Source organism: Mus pahari, chromosome 1, assembly GCF_900095145.1.
Source record: "Mus pahari chromosome 1, PAHARI_EIJ_v1.1, whole genome shotgun sequence".
Classification (NCBI taxonomy): Eukaryota; Metazoa; Chordata; class Mammalia; order Rodentia; family Muridae; genus Mus; species Mus pahari.
In genome coordinates this window covers 22396960-22424396 of record NC_034590.1, presented here as the reverse complement: position 1 = coordinate 22424396, position 27437 = coordinate 22396960, and the positions used below count along the sequence as shown (strand labels likewise).

The 27437-nt window shown below is 45.7% G+C and overlaps 1 protein-coding gene across 3 annotated transcripts in view; it reads right to left on the bottom strand.

Moving 5' to 3' along the window:
• Positions 1-6429, bottom strand: part of Htatip2 (HIV-1 Tat interactive protein 2) — a 14194-nt gene extending 7765 nt beyond the window's left edge. The window contains exons 1-3 of one of the 3 annotated variants that reach the window (XM_021207789.1): positions 6390-6429; positions 5741-5992; positions 3300-3407 (exon numbers count right to left, since the gene is read on the bottom strand). In XM_021207789.1, coding sequence (XP_021063448.1) covers positions 3300-3407; positions 5741-5935 — 303 coding nt within the window. In that variant the 5' untranslated portion in view covers positions 5936-5992; positions 6390-6429. Of the gene's footprint in view, positions 1-3299; positions 3408-5740; positions 5993-6221 lie in introns of all 3 variants that reach the window. The other 2 variants (XM_021207780.1, XM_021207793.2) reach the window with 2 other exon arrangements.
• Between the last annotated feature and the right edge of the window lie 21008 nt (positions 6430-27437).

The following is a 27437-nucleotide window of genomic DNA, read 5'->3' as shown; positions in this document are numbered from 1 at the left end:
TTCCGCGTGTGATCTCACTAGTCCTGGTACTTCCGCGTGTGATCTCACTAGTCCTGGTACTTCCGCGTGTGATCTCACTAGTCCTGGTACTTCCGAATGTAATCTCACCTGGAGAAAGAACCACTGTGGAGTTAGTTTGTAATGATGAGGCTGTACTGAGCAAACTGGCCCCTATCGCAGTGTCAACAACTCATGTCCTCATAACACAAGACAATGTGGACGCAGACGCCTGCACGTAGGGAAAAGGTCTGGTGTAAAGACAACCATCAGAGGGCAAGGGGAGAGCCCAGAAGAGAACGCTTCCATCAGCTGAACCACCCAAGAACACCCTGAACTTAAACTTGTAATCTGCAAAGCTGGGAGGTCACACATGCTGCTGGTTACCCAATGCTACTTAGGGCCCTCTACCAGCAGCTTTGCAGTGTCCTGCTGATTAACTGCTTGGCAAGTCCTTCTCCAAAGAGGACTAGTGACCCAGAATCCAAGCAGGGATATGCTCAAAAAGTCACAAGCCCCTCTGAACCATGATTCCTAGCCATTTAAGTTACTGCCACCTCTGAATGGCATTATAACCCTAAACCTAAATTAGCTTCTTTTTTTTTTTTTCCTTTGCTTTGGAGACAGGGTCTCACAAACTCCTGACTGGTCTCAACACTTACTATGTAGCCTTGGACTCCTTGGTCCGTCAAGTGCTAGGAATACAGGTACATACCACCACACCAGGCCTTAAAACACCTGGTAATCTGAGTCTGACACCTAGATCCTACAGAAAAGAAAAAAACAAAACAAAACAAAACAAAACAAACAAATTAAATGGTATGCAGTGTATTACTAAGGCAAGATAGGAGGCAGAAACAAGAGCGTATCCTGGAAGCTTAGAGACCAGCTAGTCTGAAGCATGGTAGACAAGGGAGGAGAGATTCCTAAAAGCTGTCCTTTGACCCCCACATATGCATCCTAACACATGAATCTGAATACACATGCACACACTATACACTCACACACCTCTTTCCATAAGCAGCAACAGCTTACTCCCTGGCCAATATCCTCTTGATCTACTAACTCATTTCTGAGTCTCTTCGCCCAGCTGGTCTTTGCCCTTCTGTATTCATTAATTACCTTTATCTTTCCAAGCTAATTTTAAAGACAAACAAAAGGCACTGAGTGGCCTAAGAGGTGGGTGGAAACCACCTTGATTAAAAAGCTATTTCTCTCTGATTAGAACTACAGTTTCAGTGCGTCATTTCACATTTTCCCCAGATACTATATGATGTTTGCCTCACCCTATGCTCAATGCAGCAGTTCACTTTGCTGAGTCATCGCCAAAGCCAGGCTTGAGCCTGAAGCCGAAAGCAGCAGTGTGCTCTTGGAGGACCTGCTTATTATTCTGAAGGACCCAGGAGAGAAAGGACCGCTCTGGCTGAGCAGGAACATGACCCCTCTGAGAGGAAGAAATACAGTTCTTCAGAAAGCACACTTCTCTGTAACCTAGCTCCCACCCCTGAGTTTCCGGATTGGAAATATAAAACTGCACAGGGCACAAACGTCCACCTCTCCTGGAAACATGTGTAGAATTGCTTTCTGTGTCACCCAGAAGCCCAGAGAGACACAACTGAGCCACTATTCTGCTGGTAGAAACCCACAGCTCACAACCATAGCATAGTAGTTTATAACAACTGCTGTAAATGGGGCTATGGTTCAGAGATTAAGAGCAGGCCCTTAATCTGTGTTTTCAGAGGGCCGAAGTTCAATTCCCAACATCCACACCAAGAGGCTCACAACTGCCTCTAACTCCAGTTCCAGATAGCTCCATACCTCTGGCCTCCATGAGCACCTGTAACACACACACACACACACACACACACACACACACACACACACACTTTGAAAGATAAAAATAAAATCTTAAAAACAACAACAATAACAACAATAACGGAAGACTAGTGGAAGTCACTGGAGAGGTTAATGCTGTCAACTTGACCTGACCTGGAAGCAAACCTCCGGACATGTCTGTAGGGTGTTTCTAGATTGGGTTAATTAGAGTTGGGAACCCCACCCAAAAACGTGGGTGGCACTATTCCATGGGCTGGGGTCCTAACACTGAACAGAAAGAAGAAAGTGAACTGGGTCCTGCCATCATCTTTCTGTTTCTGCCAGACTAAAGCTATAATGAGCTGCTGCCTCACGCTGCCGCCACTAGGTCTTCCTGGACTGGGCCCTCAGACTGTGAGCCGCAATAAACCTCACCTTCCTTAAGTTTATTTTGCCAGGCACTTTGTCACGGTGATGAAAATAAATAAATAAATAAATAAATAAATACCGAGCTAATATGATCATTACAACAGAATCAATGTCCAACATATTTAATAGATATAGCAAGCAAATCCTGCCAGAGGAACAAACCATATTCAAGATCTAAACTGAAAAAGATGTGTAAACGTTTGCCCGGGATCTATATTATAAACCATGACTTTTAACTATGCAGTAAACTCTAGCTTCTGGATAGGGGCTGACTCAATTTAGCACACCATTAAGGAGAAAATAAAATGGGTATTAAGGCAGTCTTGCGTCAGTGAGGGCTGAGTCACGCCTGGGCTGAGTCACTGCTGGTAGCTAAGGCATCACGGTGGCTGACTGAATCGTGCCTCTGGGTTCTGATGAGCCAGCTCCCAAGTCTAAAGGATGGCTTGAAAGCAGATTGGAGCAAGTAAGAGAGAGACAATGCTTCAAGCCTAAAACATTTATTATGGAGAGAAATATAGAGCTTGCCTCCCACAGCATGAGCCAAATGCTTTTGCCCAGAGACTGTTGGCCGCTTCCCTTAGTCAGAGATGATTATAACGTCTGCCGCAGGCTCGATCACGTAAATACTTGTGATGTATCTGGCATTCAGCCTTAACTCAGAGGCTATTACGTGGAGATGATGACCCTATCTAAAACACCCCGTGGTATAATACAGATGGGACAGCAGATGGACTCTTAAGCACACTTTTACATTTAAGCACTGCAGGACACCCCAGGAAAACGGGTAAGCAAGAAAGGAATCCTTGAGGCTGTAGAGATGGCGCAGCAGTGGGATCTCAAAGTGCTTCTGCAGAGGACCCAGTCCCCCTGTTGAGTAGCTCACCAACGCCTGCAACTCTTCTGAACTCTGTGGGCGCTGGCATTCTCATGTGGACACAACCCCTCTCCCCCACCACACACTCACATAAGAGAATAAAGTGAATCTTTGAAAGAAAGGAAGGGAGAGATCCTTGAGTCCTGACCAGTAAGAGAAAAAGGGGTTATTTCTTGCTCACCGCTCCAGCTTTACTTCTGGTGGTGCCCAGGCAACAGAATCCAACATCATGACCTTGAAAGGCAGAAGCATAGTCATCCAGCTTTTCAAAATCCACCACTTCTTGATTCTAGACAAGAAAGGGCACAATGGCATATAACGTCAGACACTTAAAAAAGAGGCAAAACACTTTGAGATGAAAAGAATAAATGACAAGTGATTATCGGAATCTTTAAGTTCATAGCATTAAATTTGCCAAATTCCCCTTTTCCTACCAAAAAAAAAAAAATTAATTTGGAGTTGAGTGTAGATGGCCACTCAGTGGCCAAGTGCTTCCAAGATACACGTGAGGCCCCGAATACCAAGCAATGAAAAACATTTCATCAGAACTGATAATCAATGATTCACAGCTAAGTCCACAGAACATGTTAAGTGCAGTAGAGTGAGTCAGATTTCAAATATCAAGGTCATGTGTACTTTACCTTTGGGAAAACAAAAATACCATCCTATACTTTACCAGGAAGGAAACCATTTGGGTAGGATGTGGAGACAAAATGGTAATTAGAATCTCAAAGAAGATCCAGCTTTGACTCTTAGGCTTGGTACTCAAAGACATGAAATTGTGGCAAAGCTTTTATTGTTTACATTTTTTAAAAATTTATTTTATGTGTATGGGCACTTCATCTGCATCCATGTCTGTGTATCACATGTACTACTGTCAGAGGGGCCCAGAGGAGGGCATTAGATTCCCTGAAACTGGAATTAACAGATGGCTGTGAGCCACTCTGTAGGTGGTGGAAATCTAACCCAACCTGTAGTAATTGCTGATCCTATGTATGTCTGAGTTTTGTTCAGCTGTAAAGTCTAGGTGCGAATCTTCAATTCAATTCATGAACTACCTTCGTTAGAATGAGCCAGCAGGAACCTGAGACAACGGCATTTTCTTAGGACTCTTGCCAATACCTGTGAGTCAGCCTCTGCAGCTGTACAGCTCCCTCCTCAGTCTTCCCTCCCCCTCCCTCCCTCCCTCCCTCCTCCTCCTCCTCCTCCTCCTCCTTCTTCTTCTTCTTCTTCTTTCTCTCTCTCTCTCTCTCTCTCTCTCTCTCTCTCTCTCTCTCTCTCCCTCTCTCCCAAGGCCAGCCTGGCCTCCAACATCCACAGAACTGAGGCTGACCTTGAGCTTCATCCTCCTGCCTCTACCTCCCAAGTGCTAAAATTACAGGTGTGCCCCACCATACCCAATCACAGCGTGTAAGAGACTGGACCAGGGGCCTTCACTATACCAAGTGAGCACTCCATCAACCGAGCAGCATCCCCAGCTCCTTGTGTTCTCCTCTATAGTATTTCTAACCTCCGGTGAAATTGGTAAGCTAAGAGAGGCACCACTGGCAGAAACAGAAGAGAGTTTGAGGCTAGCCTACCCTAGTTAGAGAAAAACTGTCTCAAACTCTAATATAAGAATGCCATCAAACGTGCAGTGTTCTGTCACCGTCACACAGGAGTTCAGATGGTATCTTGGGCGGTCACTACCTTTAGTTCCCTCTGAAGGATTTTCCTGACATGATACATACTATACTAAAGAAAAATTAAATTAAATACGGCCTGGTTAATTAGAGTGTCACCAAGACTCTGCTCTCAAAGAAAATTGCAATCTTAGGCTCCACTGTCCAGGAATCTCCACAGGGTTCAGGAAACCAGACTGTGGAGTTCATCCAGCACCCACCTGAACCCAAGCAGAGATGTCTATTTTAATCAGCCAGTTCCGATGCACCAGGCATTTGGTAAAACAAAACATCCAGGAAATCACAGAAATCAAAGACCCGCATTTGCAAGTGTGCACACTAGGCAAAAACGTGGGGCCCAAGGGAGACTCCCTTGAGGTCCCAGCAGCACACTATGCTGTTTAATTGGCTGCAGTTGATAGGTAACTCTTGTTTACTGGGGAACAGAATGTCCACGACTCTCCAATTTAAGATACTTGGGCATCATTGTCAGATGGAAGTCTGGGCATTACCATTTGCTGTAACTTAAGGAAGGCAGTATGTGTTTACAAACACACAAGTCTGGGGAGTCGGGGGGTGTGGGGTGGAGTCCTGCTTGGGAGAAAAGTCCTTGTCACACTTTTCCATTGTGACGTTGTGAAACACACAGGTCGGCAAAATGTGCAAGCAGTGCACTTTGGGAGCTATAAACAGCGCCTTTCTCCTACTACCATACCCCATTCCAGTTTAAGTTCCTAACACAAGACGACATTGCAGGACACTATAGTATAAAAGGTAGGCCTACAAGACAGGCACAACCCAGGGCTTGATGGAAGGGCTCTTCTAGATCAATCGTGCCCAATTTTGATCATTTCTGTCTCCACCACCGCCTGGCAACGGTCAGCCTTTGGATAATGAACATCTTCCCCTCAGCAAAAGGATGGCGGCGACATTCCCTTTTACCCCCAGCTCAAATACCCACCACGTTTTTATAAGCTTCCTCCTCGAAGGTGAGCTTCCTCCGACCAATGAGCGTTACTTTGGAAAACAGGTTCTGTCCCAGGATTTCTTTTAAAAGTACTTTGCCGGTTTCCCCGCTGGCGCCCAAAATAAAGACGGATTTATTCTGCATCTTGAAGTCTTCCCGGAGCTTCGGCAGTGCTTCCTTGTCCGCCATGCTGGGGAAACAACACCCACGGGTCCTGTCTCAGAGTGCTAGGTGACACTCTTTACCCTGGGGGACAAGGGTTGTTAACCATAGGGCAGAAGAGACTCACTCTACACAGTCCCAACCCTGGGGAAGTGCTGAGTCACAGCTCAGACAGTGGCCAATCCGAGCACCTCACAGGTGCCCGGCTGGATGCGCCCGGGTGTCTCTATGCCACCAAGCCTCGCAGCCTAAGCTAACCGGGCCCGTCTGGGCAGGGCTGCAGGGCCCGGCTCCATTCCCTACCCGGGGTTACCTGGGGGCAGCCCCGGACCCCTCGTCCCCACTCTGCAACAATAGCATTGAAGCCACCAGCGCGGCTACGATCGCGCCCAGCACTGTGGGACCGAGCATCGCGCCGCCTGCAGCCCCGCTGTCTCCCCTCCCGGCAAGGATCCCCCTAAGAGGTCCAGCCGGAGCCTACCCGCCGCGGCGTCTTCCGGGTGACAGCGCGCTCGAGGCCCCGCCCCACCGAGGGCCGGAGCTGAGCGCGGGACCCCGCCCCTGCGCGGGAGCTGCACCCAGGGCTCGAACCACTCACCGGGGCTGAGCTGCAGCGGGGCAGGGGGCGTGGGGCTGTGCTTCACCCCAGTAAAGATCTCCTCTCCCCCTCCCCTACCCCGTCCCCCATAACTCCCCTTGCAACCGCGTTCTTCCTAACCATCTGGGGCCAGAGCTTTCAGGTTTTAGCTAAAAGGCATCCCAGACTTGACCCTTGGTCCCCAAATCATCTCATCCTCCACGTTAAAAATTAGTCTCTTCTTAGGCTGGGGACGTAGCATGTAGCTCAGTTAATCAAGCGCTTGCCTGGCATACATGGATCTCAGGATGAAGTTGGATGTGGTGGCACAAGCATGCAGTACCCGCAGGGATGGTCCTCCTTGGGAATATAGAATGTTCTGAGTTCTAGGACGCCCTGAAACATACGAGTTTCTGTCTCCAGGGCGGAGGACGACTTATTGAGAGGAAGCTCTCAAAACAAATGTGGGAGAGGCTAGTGCCTCTAGTGAGTAAGATCAAAATATATGAACATGAAATTGTTAGTAAAGTAAAACACAAAAAGAAAAGAAAAAAAAAAAGCCTAGCTCCATTTAAACTCTGTGAAAAACAAATCTATTGTGTCCTCTTTAAGGACACATATTCTAGTCCCTCAAGCCAGAAGAAGCCAGGCAGGCTCCTTTGACCAGTTTTCAGGTTGATCTTCCTGCTCAGATGCTGGCCCCCTTCTGGATGGTTGGGACACGAAGTTTCCAAACCAGATCCAATTCACAACAGAATAGATGGTTAGAACACTGCTACCCACACTGGGCGGGCCCTGGATTTTAGATGCATAGAGATTAGAGTGATATGACTCTGGGATGCTTTTAAAATTGCATTTATTTATTGTGTGTGTGTGTGTGTGTGTGTGCGCGCAGATGTCATGACAGGTGTATGAAGGTCAGGATTCAGTTCTCTCTTTCCATGCCGTGGGTTTGCCTAATCTAACTCAGCCTCTCCCAGCCCCAGGAACCTGTGATCCTAAGCTCAGAAGGACGGGCTGTGCGTGTGATGCGCCATCGCTCCATGTAGAAGCCAAATGAAAGGTACTTTCGCCCCCGCCTTGCTGGTTGGATGCTATTATATGAAAATCTGGCCTAGGCGTGGCATTCAAATACTTCCTCCCAGGTTTTTCCACTCTGGGGAGCAATACAAAGATGCAGTGAAGACAAGGAGTGGAGCCCAGCTGGGCAAGGACAGGGAGTTTAGGATGATGGGTGGCATCCTGTGAGCCCCAGGCCCTGGTTTGCCTGCCTTAACTGCTGCCTGTTTGCAGAGGCTGTACTGAGTGATTCCTGATTCTGCTGCCTCTAGAGTCCTTTGCCAACTCACTCCAGTCAGACGGACTCTGCTGCTTGCAGTTTAAAATGGAGGCAATCGAGAACACTGTTGTCTCTTCCCCCACTGGGCTGCCACAATGCCAGGCTGTCAGGGTGTATAGGCTCTGCCATGCACCTTCTCAGAGACTGTCATATGAAAAGACACCCTCAGATCATGTCAGCTCACATGGGGGAACCCATGTATTAGGTCTCTTATAGAGATTACTGACTGTAGCAAGCTTATGCTTTCTCTTTCAAAATTGTGTTGTAGTATACTTAAAATAAAATATTTGGGTTCGAAGGGTTCCGGTCATGATCCTAGCACAGCGTATGTATACCATGGCTAGGGATACAGCCCAATTCATGTTACCCCAGAACACGCCTTTGTTCTTCTACTTTGCTCTTCCAGAGGTTCTGAGTTCAGTTCCCAGCAACCACATGGTGGCTCACAACCATCTGTGATGGGATCTGAGGATCTCTTCTGGTATGCATGAAGACAGCAATACATAAAATAAATAAATACATCTTTCTTTAAAAAAAAAAACAGATAGCCCAGTATGGTGGCTCAGGCTTTCAGTCCCAGCACAAAGAAGACAGAGGCAGGAGATCTCTTTACGTTTGAGGCCAGGCTGGTCTTCAGAGCTGCAGGACAACCAGACTTCCTTAAAGAAACCTGGTCTCAAAACCAGCAACGACAAAACCCATGGAGGGCCGTCAAGAGGGTTCCACTTGCAAAAGCACAAGCCCCTCATGGCTGAAGGAGAGAACTGGCAGTGGTAAGCTGTCCTCTGACCTGCATATCTTGCCACTACATGCCCACCCCTTCCAATAAACAAATAAATGTAATAAAAATATTTTAAAACACATATACTTAAAAGTGTGCCTTAGACCCATGTTTGGCCAACTTGAGTTCATGTTCGTGGCCCCGGAGCTGGGTCCTGTGACCTGTGGGTCAGTCGGCCCTGAATGTTTGTTTCTGAGTAGCTGCTCTGTGGCACTTTCTCCTCCTGCCATCCTGGACTGCTCCCTGGTAGCCATGGCAACTAGGACACAGCAATACCGTGGTAGCCAGGTCGAGGGTAAAGATAAGATGAATGAGGACCCTGTGTTCCATCCTATAGCTGACTGTGAGCATCCACTTCTGTATTTGCCAGACACTGGCATAGCCTCACAGGAGACAGCTATATCAGGGTCCTTTCAGCAAAATCTTGCTAGCATATGCAATAGTGTCTGTGTTTGGTGGCTGATTATGGGATGGACCCCCGGGTGGGCCAGTCTCTGGATGGTCCATCCTTTTGTCTTAGCTCCAAACTGTTTCTGAGCTAATATCCACTTATCACTTATAGTGCATATCAAGTGACTTCTTTTGTGATTGGGTATGGAGGAGCTAGAGAAATTACCCAAGGAGCTGAAGGAGTCTGCAACCCTATAGGTGGAACAACAATATGAACTAATCAGTACCCCCAGAGCTGGTGTCTCTAGCTGCATATGTAGCAGAAGATGGTCTAGTTGGCCATCATTGGGAAGAGAGGCCCCTTGGTCTTGCAAACTTTATATGCCCCATACAGGGGAATGCCAGGGCCAAGAAGAGGGAGCGAAGGGATAGGGGAGCAGGGCGGGGGGAGGGTATAGGAGACTTTTGGGATATCATTTGAATTGTAAATGAAGAAAATATCTAATAAAAAGAATAATAATAAAAATATTAATGAGGATATGAATGTTCCCCAAGTCTTAGAAACCATAAGACTTCTCTTCCCTTCTCTGACCACAGCTATAAAGGACTTTAGATTCTAGAACACATGCAGAGTAAAAGGTTGCTCTCAAGAGGGACTCTACCGCGTAACTTCATGATGTCACCTCCCACACTCCTGCAAGTAACCCTACACCCCTTCCCCAATAAACTCACTAGTCTCACCAAGTTGGACTTTAGCAAAATCGTACCTGCCTGCCTTTTATGTCCTTTGGGGGTAAGTAGAAAGGAGAAATGAATACCATGGTTGTTCCCCACTGTTCCAGGAGGCTAGATTAACCCACATCCTGCTTGTAAACAGGTTAGGTTTACAAGCTTTTTTCTGTTATAAACAAGTCTCGCTGTGGATGTGTTCTCATCACTCTCCCAGGGCGGGTGCACCATCTCAGACATCTCCCACTTGGTATCATCATTCGTCTTTAGAGGCCAAGCAACTCCCCATCATCCTTTCAGCCATAGCTCTATATTGCAGCACATGCAGATGCCCATTTTGAGTCTGCCTTTCCTAGGATCACTTTCGAGCTGACCGTGTGACTAAGACCTCACCCAGGAGATGATCCATAGCTTCTCTGATGTTGGTTTTCCCATCTGTGGATGAATGAGGACAATGACCTAAGCCGCAGAGCTTCCCCTGGATCATCAAGAGAGCGGTCCATACAGCATCCACTCTGCTGTTCATCAGAAGCAGAGAACGGCCATTAGCAATAATCTCATTGCACGTGGATGCTGAAGCACACAGCGGGGGTGGGGTGGGGGTGGGAGTGGGGGTTCTTCTGTTCTGGCTACTCCAGGGCATCTCTTTAGGAAAATGATGACAAATGAACCTTAAAAAAACAGAGCTGCCTGGGCTTGCCTTTGACTGACTAGCTCAGGATCAGTAAGCAATTGTTGTTATTCGTCTTCTGTTTCCAACGTGTTTGTGTGTCTCTCTGTGTAGGCTCTGTGTCTTTGGATGCCTGAAAGAAGACAAAAGAGGGCATTAGATCCCACAGAGCTGGAGTTACAGGCGGTTGTGAGCTGTCTGATATGCTCTGCTTCGAGATGATCATGTATTCTTTAGCTCTGAGCCAGCTCTCCAGCCCAGGACCAGCTGCTTTTAAAGATGCTGAGAAGTGTTTGCTACTCAGTTAAAGAAGGATTTCACTCTGAGAGGGGAGGGCATTGGGGTCTATTTCCTCATAGTAGCCTGAAAGGAACCTTTCTGCTTAAGGAGAGCGCATGGTGACTGGAAGAAAACTGGGATTCAAGTCTTCCACTTAAAAAATAAAATGTAAAAAAACGTGCAACAATACACAGTCCTGTTTAGAACTTTATATATTACTGATTTAACACTTGTAGCTTTTGAAGAGGATCAAGAAAACAGAAGGAGAGCAGGAGAGAGAGAGAGAGAGAGAGAGAGAGAGAGAGAGAGAGAGAGAGAGAGAGAGAGAGAGAGAGAGAGAGAGAGAGAGAGAGAGAGAGATCTTTTTAGAAACATGCAGTAGACAAAATTCATTTTACAAGTTGTATAGGAAGGAGCAGAAGGAAATTCAGACAGATGAGGGAAAGGCCAGGGAAAATGCCTACAGAAGCCATCACAGCTCTGACATGACAATGAGTAGCTGGCGTTCAGGCAGGAAACGCCAGTTCTCCAAGGCATGCTCTGTGTGTAAGCTCCTGTACCCAGGAAACACAATCAGACAGTCCAGCCTCAGCTGCTCTGGAGTAATTGCAGATATCAAGCACCAGAGGGCGCCAGAGAAGGCTGAAATGCTTACTCACTCGGATACCCAGGTGGTCCAAAATGCCTTCCAATTATTTATAAGGAAACTTAGAGTTAGTTCTCTGGGTTGTTAACTTATGGAACAATTATGCATGTGAGTTTAGTGTCTAATACGTCAGTGTGAGCGGGGTAGGTCATAAGTAAATAAGCAGTGTGGGAGGGTTCAGAAAGCGAAGGGATGGCCTCTAGCGCATGCGTGCTGTCACTCAGCTGCTTTCCGTGTGCCTAGTGGTACGTTAAACACCAAGGATAGAAAGACAGGTGGAATCACATTTTCTGTTAGACCAATTTGTAACATAGATTTTAAACTTCGTGCTACTTTGCTAATTTTTTTTTTTATCTAAAATTCTTATACCCTCATCTATTAGACTCTTTAGGGGAAGTATGTGATGGTTGAGTCGGGCAAGCTGAGGTTTAGGCTGGGACTCTATTTGGTTCGGGTTATGCAGCCCACCCCCTTCTTGTAATAATGCACTGGTGGGTTATGCCCAGACCCATAGGCTCTATGTATACATCCCATCCAAACAAGTCACCTAGCAACCACAGGACTCCCTCAAGCCCTCACCTACAAATAGGAGGTGTGGGGGGGGGGAGGCTCACCTATGAACAACATAAACATTTATTCACCTCTAGTACCAAGATCGAAACAGTTTCTGTTCAAATGTATTCCCAGTTCATCCTATGAAGAATAGAGGGTTCAATCCAGCCTAAACTAGCTTTGGATGCATGCACAATAAGGCAAATGTGTCCTTTAATTGCCTTTTAGAGAGAATCTCTACTGGCCATCTTATGCCTATGTGTAATTGGGGGTGCTTATGACTAAAATTAGATGCCTTATGGGGAGGAACATGCACAGTAGAGGAAATGATTACATAACCTATCAATCAAAATAGGGAGCCACCCAAACTATGAGCCTTAGGGACCAGCACCTCCTCCCCGTGAAGCCAACACAACTGTTGGGGCCCCTGAGTATATTCACACACTTGGCCTTCTGTCAATTTTGACAGTTGTATACCTTTCTGATCTTTACCCAAAATAAAAATATCTTGCTGTGTTTGCAAGTCTCTGAGAGCCCTTCTTTTCAGCTCTTTGGATAAAAAAAAAAGCCAAGAACATGACAACACCCAGGCCAGACCCTGAGCACAGGTGACAGTCAACACAGAGGCCTTGGAGGGGGACAGCTGGGCCCCAGTTTCGCTTGTGCCAGTTTCTGTCACCCTCCTTATGTCCTGGGTTCCTCATCTGTGACTAGGTTCTTCCCGCACAGGTGCTGTGAAGATTGGATGGATAATCCACGGAGAGTGCTTGAAAGTACGTCAGAGTTAAGAGCCCAGGCTGTATTCAGTACTGAAGAGCTTCTGTACTGCCTCGGCCCAGGAATCCAGCTGCCAAGACTCACTACAGAGTGGGAAGGGAAGTCGTGCCTATCTGATGCACTCAAAGTACAGACAAAAAGAGGGAATTCTGCCATCTGCTGGCCGAGTTGCGCAGTGAAGTTCTTTTAACTTCCAAGGGCGGATCCTCCAAGCTGCAGGGAGAATTAACTGAGGTAATGTACATGAAGCCCCCTGAAGTCAGTACACATGCCCGTGCTCACCTCTCCAAGATGTAGTATGGCTTAGTTGCTTTTGCATGGTGGTCGCCATAATTCCTGACAGAAGCAACCTGCTCCTGGCGGCTGAGGGTTTCAGTCCGCCATCCCCGGAAGGTTCAAAGGTGCGGTTCGGATCATGATAACTGGAGTGGGCAGCAAAGGCTGCTCACATCACAGCAGACCAGGATGCAGAGACTAAGGCCAGAGCCATAGTCTGGGTTACAACTTTCAAAGGCCAGTCCCTAGTGATCTCATCCAGCCAGATGGGTTACACCTCCGGAAAGTCCCACAGCTTCCCAATACGGTTCCAGGGGCTGTGCTCCGGAATGCGTGCTCGAAGCATGAAGCACGAGGCTGTGAGGGACATTTCAGAGTCGAACTAACTTTCACTGGAGCAAACCATAACCCGGAGGAAAGCTGGTTCCACGTTTTACGATCTCGTTTCTCATCGAATGAAATCAAAGATAAACTGCCAAGTCTATGCCAGCAGCACTCAAGGGGGAGCGGGACAACTTCAGAGTCTATCTCCAATAGAGATGGAAATACCTATAAATCCCCCCATAGAGTTGGCTTGTTCTTTCCATTGAGGACTATCTGGGGGTTGTGAGGTAGACAGCCAAGAGGTAGGGCTGCGCAATGGCCCTTGAAGTTAAGAGTTCTTGTAAACTCTGAGATAAGATCGTTTTCCTTGAGAAGGTGGAGGAGGGCTAGAGGATGGACAGCCACAGCTCACTGTGAGCAGAAGCTTGTGTGGCGGGGTGTGCCTCTCACTAAAACTCCAGGAAGATAGGACTGGACCGGCTTAGGCCTCTACTATGTTGTGACCACCCACACTGGTGCCCGGCACTTAATAGAGGCTCAGTAAATCTATCAACGTACCCTTCACAGCATAGAGAACACACACATCAACACGTTTGGAGGCAGAAAGATCAGAAGTCAAGGTCATCCTTGACTATATCATATAGCAAGTTTGAGAGTCTCCAGAAAACAAACAAGCAAACAAAAGTAATTTGGTTGATGGAAATTGAGTTGAGAACCAGATGGCCAACTAGATGTCTAGTAAAGAAAGCTTAAGTTTCTTGGTCTTTGGTTTTATGTAAATCTGTTTGTTTGACTTTGGAAAAAAGTATCTTTTTTATATCTTTTTGCCCTTTTCACTGTAATGAATCAGGGCTGGGGCTGTATGTAGCTCTGTGGTAAAATACCAGCTTAGCACATGTGAAACCCTGTGTTCCATGCCCAGAATTGCAAAAATCCAAAATTTATTTATTTATTTATTTATTTATTTTCTGTGGTTTTGCTATTGCTGTTTAAGGGTGCCTCTGCTTTGAATTGCTGGAGGCCCTGCTTTTGACCAGACACCATTCTTCTCACTACATCCTGCTAACACTGAGTAGTGATTCTAACTGACTGAGTAATTATAAAAGTGTACTACCAAAACACAGTCAGTTTCCAAACTTTATGAATAGTGCTGTTTCCCCTTCAAACAACTGAGCTCTTAGAAACCTGCTGCTTTGGAGTGTTTTTTTCAAAAAATCACTTTTACGCAGATTACTATTGAAGAGAGCAATGAAGAGGAGAGAAATCACAGCCCGCAAAGGAGGAAGCGACCAGGATTCCAGCAAGGACTGGAAGCGCTCTTATCTGTCAATAGCCTTTTAAATTCTCCATTTAAATTTAAAACTAGCCAGTAAGCTGGACCATTGAAGGTGGGAGGAAGTCTTATTTTAATGAAGGTGTGCTGCTGTAAACTCTGACTAACACTAGAGGGCAGTGCAGTGCTAATATTTCAGCATCCATGCTGAACTGACTCCCAATGTAACATGTAAAGTTATAGGGTATGTTTCAGATCATCCTATTTACAAGGTCGTTAACAAAATAAATGCCAGTAGGGCTTTTATTATGAAGACATTAAATATTCACAAAAGTAGAAAGAATCCTATGTGAAAATTCCAACCCCACTTCCACATGCCTACCCCTTCACACTTCATAGTATGTCCCTTTCTCTAACTTGTGTCTGAAGTTTTTTTTTTAAGATTTATCTATCTATCTATCTATCTATCTATCTATCTATCTATCTATCTATCTATTTATTTAATGGATACGAGTATACTGTAGCTATCTTCAGACACACCAGAAGAGGGCATTGATCCCATTACAGATGGTTGTGAGCCACCATGTGGTTGCTGGGAATTGAACTCAGGACCTCTGGTAGAGCAGTCTGAAATATTTTTCAAGCCCCTCCAGACATCATGTTACTTTGTCCCTGTCTGCTTCCCTCGCTACCCCTGCAAGGCATATGGTTTTTATTGTGGTTTTCTTTCCATAAAATAATCAATGTTAGTAAAACTCCTCTCCTCTTTGTGACCTATGAGCCAATTTATAATCAAGCGATTGCAGTTGTCTCAAAGATTGCAATTGTCTCAAAATTCCCACTTTGTGGCTTTGTTTTCATCAGTAATCAGTAAAAGAGCCTATCTCTGAAGGCTCTTTTAGTCTAGATAGACTAATGTTTACCCGTCCCTTTCACTCCTACATATATATTATGTAGAATTATATAGCATTTACAACATTAAATATGTATGCACTAATTTGAATATACTATTATTGTGCATATGACATGCATGTTAGATGTTCAGAAAGCACACATAAATAAAATAATTTTAAAACATTTTAGATGTATTTATTTTATATGTGAATGTTTTGCTTGAATGGGCTATGCGCCGTGTGGTATAGCCCTCAGAAGCCAAAAGAGGGCCTCAAATCCTCCGGAACTGGAGTTACAGATGGTTGTGAGCCAATATGTGAGATCTGGGAATTGAACTTAGGACCTCTGGAAGAGTAGTCAGTGCTCTTAACAACAGAGCCATCTCTCTCCAGCCCACAACTTTTTATATTACTAAGAATGAATCAGTGGGGCTAGAGAGATGGAGAGACAGTTAAGAGCATTGACTGTTCTTCTAAAGGTCCTGAGTACAATTCCCAGCAACCACATGATGGCTTGCAACCATCTGTAATGGAATCCAATGCCCCTTTTCTGGTGTGTCTGGAGACAGTTACAGTGTACTCATATACATTTAAATAAATAATAAATAATTTTAAAAATTAATCACCTATTTTCCTTTTCTTCCATCCTCTTTCTCTTTCTCTTTCTCTTTCTCTTTCTCTTTCTCTTTCTCTTTCTCTCTCCTTCCTTCCTTCCTTCCTTCCTTCCTTCCTTCCTTCCTTCCTTCCTTCCTTCCTCCTCTTCCTCTTCCTTCTCCTCCTCCTCTTCCTATTGAAATGGTGGTGGTGGTGGTGACGACGACGACGACGACACGACGACGACGATGATGATGACGACGTCTCACTTTGTGGCCTGATGGGCCTGGAACTTGCTGTGTAGACTTGCGGCAATCCTCCTGCTTCAACTTCCCAAGTTGTTAACATTGTGCTGCTAATGGAGCACTTCAGAATTAATTAATTAGAGCACTTGGGCTGTAACTCATGGTTTTACACCTTGTTGTTCTCCAACTAAAGAGTACAAGCTTTGCAGGCAAAAAGAACTGTGTTCAAGTCCCATTTGGCTATGCCCTGCCTAGGTATCTGTCAGTTTGGACCCCAAGTTCATTCTTTGTAAGTTCTTGTGATATGGAATCATTAGGAGAATTAAATGAGACAGTGTGTAGCAAGCTTTTGGGACTTGCTGTATCTTTGCTCCCCCACCCAATAACAAAAGGAAGGATCACAGTGACTGTCTTACTTTGCCATCAAGATTGCCAAGTCTTAACTGGTGAACAGAATTCACTTGTTCATCCAACAGCCCTACCAAATGTCAGTCAAAGTAAGTCCCAGGGCGGTGACAGAAGCACTCACTAAGCAAAGCAAAGAAGTATGGGTTGGTGAATATTTACAAAGACAGACCCCAAGGCTGGAAACCTGCAAGCTCCCTGGTAGACCAGGGATCAAGGTGTGAGACTCCAGCATTTCAGAGCAGTAAATGTCCTGAAGCCTCAAGGAGCTCTGTCCCTCCTGTGGCCTGGACTGATTCAGTGGGAAATGGAAGTTCATCTGAGAACTGCAAGTAGAAAAACTGTAAGCCTCTTTTCGAGTTATATAGGAATAGAAAGAAGAGCTGGATCTCAAGCTGTCCTTGTGGGCTGGAAATGGTGTATTTATAAATTTATTCCTTGTTGGCGTGGGGTGGAATGTAGCCCAGGCTATCTTTGAACTTCTGACCCACATCCTTCTTCCTCCCACCTTCTCGCTGCTGGAGTTAGAGGTATATGCCATCACTCCTGGCTTATGCCTGAATATGTTAAAAAGTCTTACTTTTCACTGAGTTATAGAATTCTGCCTCAGATCCTTCTTGGTAGAAAATAACTAAATTTTAAAAATGAGCACAGAATTATTATGCTACATTAATCTTGTACACTTAAGGAAAGAAGCACCCAAAGCCTTTTTTTGAAGGTGATGTTGTTGGCATCAAGAAATGGGTTTATAGTCAGGAACCAGCTTTATGGTCTCAAGTCATCTCCAAATTCAGCGATGATGGTGATGTCACCCATAAGCAACAGGGAACCATGCATCTGTTGCCATGGCAATCATCATACATTCCCAAAGTCCACCTGGTCCACCTCCTACCTCTACCTGCTAGAGGCTATGTCGTAACCTAAATAAAAGGTAGACCCCCCCTGACTTTCTCTCTCTTTTCCCCCTTCATCTCTGTTGCCCCTTTAGCCCCTTCCCCCACAATAAACCACTCTCACGTGAGACTGCACTGGCCTGATGTGGTCTGTCTGGAAGCGAGCTGCATTTCTAATACAACAGATGTAATTTGGTAACTTTTTTTTTTTTTTTTTTTTTGCTACACTAATACAAAAATAACACACACTTGCCACATTATCTGGAAAGGACTTACTACTGCCCAGAGTAACTTAGAAAATATCTGTTCCGGGCTGACGAGGTAGCTCAGTGGGTAAGAGCACTGCTCTTCTGAAGGTCCTGAGTTCAAATCCCAGCAACCACATGGTGGCTCACAACCACCCGTAATGAGATCTGACGTCCTCTTCTGGTGTGTCTGAAGTCTGCTACAGTGTACTTACATATAATAAATAAATCTTTGGAAAAAGAAAAAAGAAAATATCTGCTTCAGTTGGCTTTCCTCATAGCAAAATAATTGCTTTTCTAATGTACCGTAAAAAATAGATCTCAATATTAGGGTATTAAACAGATTGTGCTTTTTAGATATTTATTTATTTTATATAAATGAATACACTGTGGGTGTCTTCAGACACACCAGAAGAGGGCATCAGACCCCATTACAGATAGCTGTGAGCCACCATGTGGTTGCTGGAATTGAACTCAGGACCTTTGGAAGAGCAGCCAGTGCTCTTAACCGCTGAGCCATCTCCCCAGCCCAGCTTTGTGTTTTTTTGTTTTTTTGTTTTTTTGTTTTTTTTTTAACAGTGAAATACATGGTGGAAACCAAACCAAAGAGGCAAATACCAAATATAAATGACTGTAGAAGAGAAGAAAATGCACTATGTATGGAAATACTTAATTAGGATCTAGTTCTCTCTCCCAGTCCCTTTTGCACATGTGCACACACATGTGTGCGTGCGTGCATGCGTGTGTATGTGCGTGTGCGTGTGTGTGTGTGTGTGTGTGTGTGTGTGTGTGTGTGTGTGTGCACAAATGAGCGAGCAACCTGATATGCATGCAGAGGACAGACAGGCAGCCCTTTCATCAGTCAATTCTTTCTGCCTCCTTCAAGGATGGTGTCTTTTGTTTCTACCGCTGTCCTTTACACTCCAGGTTAGTTAGCTGGCCCAAGAGCTTTCGGGTGGTTTCCAGTCTCCGACTCCCTTCTTGCTATAAGGACCTGGTCAGCAGCTTGCACGGCCAGTTTCTTTGCCCCAGCCCAGCTTCAATTTTTTTCATACAAACTTGTTAAAATCAAAACTAGTCTAATCCAAAGAAAAGAAAAAATTATCATCTCTATAGCTTCAGTCAGTTGCCACAGAAATGCCTTCCTGTGCAGACCAAGTCCCCAAGTTCAAGGATGGATGGCACATCTCCAAAAGATCACACCTGATCTATGGTACCAGCATGAGCACCAACTCTCTTTCTTGGAGCAAGGTGGATAAGTCCTTCTGTGGCCACTGTTCCCAAGGGACCCTGATTGCTCAGAAACCACGCTAAGCATCACACAGATGTCTTCAGATGGACAAGTCACTTTGACAGTGGAATCAAAGGCCTTGAATTATTAACCATCTTTGAAGAATGTGAACCTGAATCCCAAAACTTGAAGAGTTCGATGAGGCTTTAACTGTAGCACCGCCTGCAGTCAAAGTGTCTCTTCCGACCCAGGCAGTGCTCCCAAGGATGGAGATGCTGTTCCCGTCTTGCTAGCTGATTCCACAGGCCAATACAGAATCCGTAGTCCTTTCCTGGAACCAAATGTGAGCCTGACACTTTTGAGTAGTCCCCACCAATGTCTGAATGTATGAATCACGCTGCGCTGGAAAGGCTTTGTCCCTCGAAACAAACTCATGGGCCCCCACTTCACAGTGTCTCTTGGATACGTCCTTTATTCTTTATGAGGCCTAGTTCCTTCTCTGTAACTCTCAACTAACAATTTTTACAACTCTCAGAAGGAGCCACAAGGCTCAAATGAGCAAAGGTATTCCAGAATTCTAGAGTTGCAGGTTTCATCTTAAGCCTTGAGGCACTAAAATGTACAGAAAAGAAATGAAGACCCAGAGTCTGGGGGCTGGAGCAGTAGCACAGGGGCTGAGTGCTCAGCTAGCATGCTCAAGGCCCCGGGTTTGATCCCTACCTTGGAAAGAAAAGCATAGTGTTTGTGTAAACAGATCTTCTATGGGAAAGCCAGCAGCTTTTCAGTCTGTAGCACATAGCTATTAACCCAGGACCTGGATGGAGTCTAGCAGACTTCCAACATCCGTCTAGTGCTCTAAGTTTGTCTTAAGCATTTTGTAAACTGAGTCAAGACACAAATGAAGCTGTTATGAGGATGATGGGTGCTACATTACTAAGAGCTGGGAAACCACCTGTGGGGAAGCCGGTGGCTATACTGCCTAAAAGGTCTACGTTGGTCAAATTCTTCCTGACACTGACAAGCTGCAGCCTTTCAGAGTAAATCCAACTTCCAAGAATCTTGACAGCCTAGGGTTTCACCATCTTAGTGTCAGGACCCACAAAGTCAGTGGGCCATATGAGCAAGCAAAGCCATGGGACGATTATCTGGTGTTTATAGAGTGAGGTTACTCCATCCACCACACATGGAATCTCTAACATGTCTTTCCTGGCAAGAACAACCACAGCTGGCAGCCAAGCAGGCACTATGAAGGACTAAACCTAATGATAAATGCATCGGGGGCAGAGAAGAGGTGTGTGGAGCAAAGAGGGTGTTGGATCCTCGCAATTGGGGTTACAGGCTGTGTCGGTTTGAACATGCTTGGCCCAGAGAGTGGTACTATTAGGAGGTGTGGCCTTCTTGGAATAGGTGTGGCCTTCTTGGATGAAGTGTGTCACTTTTGGGGTGGGCAATAAGACCATTCTCCTAACCACATGGGAGGCAATCTTCTCCTGTTTGCATTTGGAACAAGATGCAGAACTCTCAGCTCCTCCTGCACCATGCCTGCCTGGATGCTGCCATGCTCCTGCCTTGATGGTAATGGACTGAACCTCTGAACCTGTAAGCCAGCCCCAATTAAATGGTGTCCTTATAAGAGTTGCCTTGGTCATGGTGTCTGTTCACAGCAGTAAAACCCTAAGACACAGGCAGTTGTGGGGTGGCCGACATGAGTGCTAAGAGTCAAACAAGGGTCCTCTGTAAGAGCAGCAAATGCTCATAACCGCTGAGTCCCAGAAGTTGGAATTTTAAGCATGTCACGGTTAGGTTAGTGCAAGCAGTCTTGATGATAAATGCGAAGTGGGAATTTCTAAATTGCTGCCAACTTCAAACCAAGTCTCTGAAGATAAGAGAAGGTGCTATGTTAACCTGTCTTAGTTTGCATTAAAAACCCAGTATTATGTGCATGTGTGCGTCTTGATGTATTGAAAGGCCCAAGTGATGTTCATATCTAAATAATTTCCTGAGCACAGACTGGTGTCAGGAATTATTAGAACTCAGATTTGAGCTTCTAGTCTGAGAGTCATGGGTTGACCATCCACCGGGATGTACTTCCAGGGATATCTACAGACCTGTTACAAGCAGTGATGTGCACTTAAGAAGCAGAAGTTATAGGGACTGGGGAGATAGGTCCGAGGGTAAAGTACCTGCCACACAAGTATGTGGAGTTGAGTTTGGGTCTCCATCACCCATGTAAGAAGCTGAGTGTGGTAGGGCTTGCTTATGACCTTGTGACAGATACAGGTGGGTCCTGAGGGCCTTAGCCAGCCAGTTTAGCCAAAACAGGTTCAGTAATAATCTAGCTCAATGATTTAAGGTGGAGAACAGTAGAGGAAGACACTCAGCATTGATGTCTGGCCTGTACACACACACACACACACACACACACACACACACACACACACACTGAATATTATGGGAATGGGAAAATTTGACCTAGGCTTTATGCTTGGCTTTATCCAACAAAATTATTTAGATAACACATGCATTTGGGGCCTGAAATGATTTGGATCAGTATTGTACTGGAACAATCCTGGCTCCACAGACTGAATAAAATCCCTGGAAGAGATACACAAAGCAACTCTCAGAGGCTTCTGGGAGGTCGGCTGGGCGAGATACCCTGTGCTTGAGGGACAAGCGAGCAATGGCTTTCCACTTTCCCATGCCCATGCGCATGCTCTGGCTCTAGGGCATCCTGGAAGGTAGAGTTACAGGTGAGTACATGGAAGGCCTCCCTTTGTAGCCAGATGACCTGAGCAGGGAGTCATCAAACAGGGGACTTCCCTTTCCCTGGTTCACTGTAAATGAACACAGTCGCTCTCCCTTCCCATCAGGATTAGTGGTGGCTTGAAGAGTGACTCAAGGACAAGACCCTCGAGAGTCTACCTACCCATCACCAGGCAAGCTTAAGCATCAAAGGGCCACCACCTCTCCTATCACAGGTTCGGTGATGGCCACTACTGGGGTCTCCTATACTCAGCAGGCTAGCGGCAGCTCCAGAGGGAGATTGTCAAGATTCCCTTTTTGTTTTGATCAGCAATTTGGGATGGGCCTACCTTGTCTGCATTGAGAAAGCTGAGTCCTTTACCCCACACTATAGACTATAGAAAAAAGATGGTTTTAGGTTCTGCGTATAATTGTGGTGATGGGGAAGACTGACCCACATTCTCCCAAATACTGAGGTGCATTCTCTACTTCCTTTGTTGTATCCAGCCATCTGCTGGGATGCAATTCAGAGACAAGACAACCCACAGTTCCTATCCCAGTTGGTGGAAGCTAAGGTGGTACCCAGTGATGAGAGTAGGAAAATAATGCTGGAGCAGAACTGTTGCTAAGAGACAGGCCACAGACATGGACGTCTCATTAAAGAATCGTGAACCCAAAGCTCTGGCTTCGGACTTATCCCATGTCACTGGTACAGTTCTACCAAGCGAGTAGCCTAGGTGGGATTTTACGAGTTGGCACTGGCAGAGAGGCTCTGGAGTCACAAAACAACAGCTTGCAATTGGTTGTTCTTACTTGTCTCCTTGAGACCCCAGAACTCAGATCAAGAAGAAGAGAAACCACTAAAGCAAATGCCTTTCAAACAGGGATTCCCTCTAGATATGGAATGTCTGTGGAGGTTAAGGACAGTGAGTTCTTGTTGCTTGCAATTAAAAAACAACAAAAACTCCAAAAACAAAAACAAAAAACAAACACCTTTAAGAAACCTAACAGAACTGTGGGTCTTTCTTCCTGATTAGGCTGTGTCAAGATTCCTTGGACATGTACCCCATAGCTGCCCAACCCCTGGGACCTTCTCTACAGATCACCTTGCTCACCCAAGAGTAAAACTGGAAGCAGAGTAGAAAATGAGACCAAAGACCCTATGGACCCTGTGCATCTTGGTGTTTCAATCCACCTTAGTCCTCTCTCCTACCCAAGAAATACCCTTGCTTTGGCAAAGTCCCTACTTGTGTTGGCTAATGTTGTTCATTTGACTGGATCTAGAGCTATTTAGGAGACAAACCTCTAGAAACATCTGTGAGGGAGTTTCCAGATTATCTTAACTGAGGTAGGAGGATACATCCTATATTTGTGTGGATATGTACATATGGGATATATCTATATCTATATGGGATATGTATAGATATATGGGATATATAAAATCTATATGGGATATATAATATATTAGATATATATATGCTCATATATATGTATGTATGTATGTATATATATGTGTGTGTGTATATATATATATATGTGTGTATACATGCATATGTATGGTATATACAATGCATATGGAATATGTATATATATGGGATATATAATGTATATGGACTGTAATGGACTGTACCCTCAGAGTGTGAACTCAAATCAACCCTTCCTTATTGAAGCTGTCTTTTCCAGGAGTTTTATCAGAGCATCCAGAAGACCAACTGATTGATACAGCACTAACAGCAATTTCCTTAATACCTATTAAAATGACAGTGTAAGCTACATGTCTCCAGCTCCTTCTGGGCTGGGGACTCAGGCACATTGCCAGCTACAGTGTACCCCATTTGAGAGAGAGAGAGAGAGAGAGAGAGAGAGAGAGAGAGAGAGAGAGAGAGAGAGAGCTTATGATTCCCTGGGCCGATGTCCTGAGTGCAATAGGCTTCTTTGTGCTTATCTCCCTGCACCCTGGTCAGGAGACGGAGCCTCCATTGCTTCCCTGTAGGTTTATCTCGCTTACTGTTCTTGCCTTGGGCTCTTGTAGCCTTTTGATGAAGGCCTTAAGTTAACAAGCTCATTTCACACCTACAACTAAGACATCCCTTCTTCCTCTTCCCATTGCAAATGAAGGCAATTTCATCCCAATCACTCCGAGATCCCTGACGTCCGAAAGCCCAGATACCAATTAGCCTCCATTGGAGATTAATAAACAATACAATAATGACAGATAAAAAGACTAATTCTTTGGCCAGGAGAATCGCTTTAATTAATTTAATCCTGGCTGAAAGATCAGCTGTGCCCAGGCCTGCTCACCAGCAGGGCCATTTATCCCAGTCTGTCCTTGCCCTGAAAGCCGGGGTGTGCCTGGGAGCCCGCACTTAGGCGACAATGAGAAGCAGATTGTACTGTCAGGCTTCATTAGAGGTGATCATTAGCATTCCGCTCTGAAGACCCCCGCACCACACCGGCCCTCAGCCCTTCTCCGCTTCTTTTCTGGCTCATTGTGAAGTTTGGTTCAGCTGTGAGACATAAAAATTCTCTCTGGACTCCCTGGAGGCCGAGGGTGGCTACTATTTGACGCCTGCCCTTCTGCAGCTTAAAGGACGAATCTCTAGGGAAGGGACGGTCCCAAGACTCTTATTTGAGAGATGAGTCGTGTGCAGCTGCTTGTCTTTGGGATATTTTACAGGAACGGAATTTTCTGGGACTCGGCGACTTCAATCAGACACCCGGTAGTCTCGCTACCCTTCCAGAGTCTACTCTAACTGTGCACGGGGTAAAGCTCCCAAAAAGTGACAAACAGGACGGCACCATCACCACCGCAGCGGGAAACCGGAACCAGAGGCTTGGAAGAGGGAGGGAGAGGAAGAGCCCACCTGATTAAAACTCAACAACACAAAGCACAGTTTCCACAGGCTTCCGGAAGTGCTTTTCAAGTTTTAGACTTCATATTGGCTACATCTTCCTGTTTCCTCTATCTCTCTGTTTCACTCTGTCTTTATCTCTCTGTGCCTGTCTCCTGGGTCTGTTTGTTTCCTTATCTCTCTGTGTCTGTCTCCTGTCTCCTGTCTCCTGGGTCTGTCTGTCTGTCTGTCTGTCTCAGTGGATTTTTAAGTATTTTCTACATGCTGAAGCATTTTTGTTTTTAAATCATCTAGTACACGGAGGTACTAAAGGAGGTACTAAAAACAAGACAAAGCAAAACCAAAACAAACAAAACAAAAATTACCCATGCACGAACAAATCAATAATCCTGCCTCTCTTGTTCTACAATCAGGTCACTACTACTGTATGGCTCTGCCACTTTTCCGTTTTGTTTATATTATTGAAACCTCTTTTTTTGTTTATTTGTTTGTTCGGTTTTTTGTTTGTTTGTTTTTGTTTGTTTGTTTTTTTAGACAGGATCAGGGTTTCTCTGTATAGCCCTGGCTGTTCTGGAACTCACTCTGTAGACCAGGCTGGCCTCGAACTCAGTAATCTGCCTGCCTCTGCCTCCCAAGTAATGGGATTAAAGGCGTGGGCCAGTTCTTTGGGCTTTTTTGTTTCTTCGTGTTTTCTTTTGCGTTTTGAGGGGGCTTTATTTATTTTGGTTCTAATCCTTTTGAATTTTCAACATTTTGTTTCATATTTCATTTGGTATCATGCCACACTGCTCCGTCTTTGGAACGAGGTCTCACACATCAACCTTCCCCTGCCATAAACCAACCTCCTTCCCTTTCTCCTCTTATAGTCCCTTTTCTTCCTCATCACCTTCTCCTTTCATTTTCCTTTCCTCTTCTTCCTGCTAGCCCTCCCTCCCTCCTTCTCCCTCCCCCTCCTTCTCTTCCCCCTCTCTTCCCTTCTTCTCCCCCTCCCTGCTCCCTTTCTTTCTTCTCTTCTTCCTTTCCTTTCTCCCCATCCTTTCCTTCCACTTCTATTCTTTCATTCTTTTGTGTTCTCTCTCTCTCTCTCTCTCTCTCTCTCTCTCTCTCTCTCTCTGCGTCTCTCCATCTTGTCATTGTTCAGATTATCAAGCAATGTGTTGGAAAGATAAGTTTCAGATAGGAATCACTAACTAGAACTCAAACTCATCACAGGGGGCCACTCTCCAACTCCCTCCTCCTCACTCAGAAGCAATGGCCGGCTCATCTGAGCCCTGCTGCCAAAGGAGATGCACAGGGGCCTCAGCCGGGCTGCTTAGGGGATCAAGAGGCTGTGGGTAAAGTTGGGGTGGCTGAAAGGGTGACTTCAGGATGACGCTCCATTCTACCAAGGGCAGTGGTACCGTAATTTACTTTATATTTTATGCCTTGGAAAAGGGAATCTGAGGTGAAAATTCTCTCTTAGATTTCTAATGATTTTATAAATGAGACTTCCTGGGATTCCATGAATTTTCTCACCAGACAGAAACCTGAATCAGTGACGAGAGTGGCAAACATCACTGTCCACTGGGCCTTCCGGGGAACCGCAGAGGACCCTGGTCATCAGTAGTGAGACCGTGAGGACCACGATGGTTCAGGAGCTTCATCCTCCAGCCTTGGCCACTGTCAGTGGGGCTGGCATGTGACAGTGCATCCAATGCTCACTCTTTTCTAGATTTGCTCTGCTTTCTCTAGACACCGGGCTGTGGATTAACCACAGGCTGGCTGCCGCCTCGTCGGCTCGCTCCAGGCTCAGCTGTGAGACCAGGACAGGTGGAAGCAGCGTACCTTGCAAGCTGATGGAAAACCAAAATGGCAAAAATACGCCTCGCACAACCAGGGCTCTGCGTGCAGTTGAGAATAAGTTCCAGAGTTTGCCCTTGTTGGTTTGACCCATCTGCTTCCGATGCGTTTGATCACATGTGAGCAGGAGATACACGGGCAGGAAGTATGTCAGGATACGTTTACCCCTGATTGGACCTAGTGGAAAATACATAGTCTTGTGTTGAGCCTTTATAAGCCTCTGCAAAATGTGACTCCTGGCCATTCCCTGGGAACCCTGGAATGGTCCTGACCAGAACCCACCATCCTGCCCAGTACTTAATTAAAGCTTGCTTCAAATTTGCCTCAGAAATTGTGGAACTTGTCTTTCTCTCCCAGTTTTTAAGATTAACACAGTGAAAGACCCTTTCTCAAACAATGCGGTGTTAGGCTATTAAAGGAAATATCTGACATCAATATCAGGCCTCCACATGAATGTATACATGTGTACACATGCACCTCCCCCACAGGTACACACAGGTATACACACACACACACACACACACACACACTAATATCCCAAGACTACTAAGTGATCCACTTCCGGAGTCTCTGTGAAGTCCCCTGATGACAATGTGTCTGCGAAGTGTCTGAAAAGGTTTACAGCACCTCAGACACGCTCTCTCTGCCATTGGTGCAAGAGTGAAGGCATTTGTATATTACTGAATGAAAATGAGGACATGACTATTCTCGCATGTGGTTGAGGAGGTTTTTATTGTAGATCTGAGGGAGAGGGTCAGCCAAAGGTATCTGAAAGATTCCAAACTGGACATGGCCAGCAGAATAGCCTGGGCCATGAGAGGAGAGAGAGACAGGGGGCGTGAGAGAGGTAGAGAAGAGAGAGGAGGAATCTGAGGACCAGGAGGAAGACCAAGAAAATGAACACTAGGCTAAAATGGTTGACATTCTATAGGAAAGAGAAGCTGGGGGAAGAGAGCTCAGGGGCTGGAGAGGTTAGG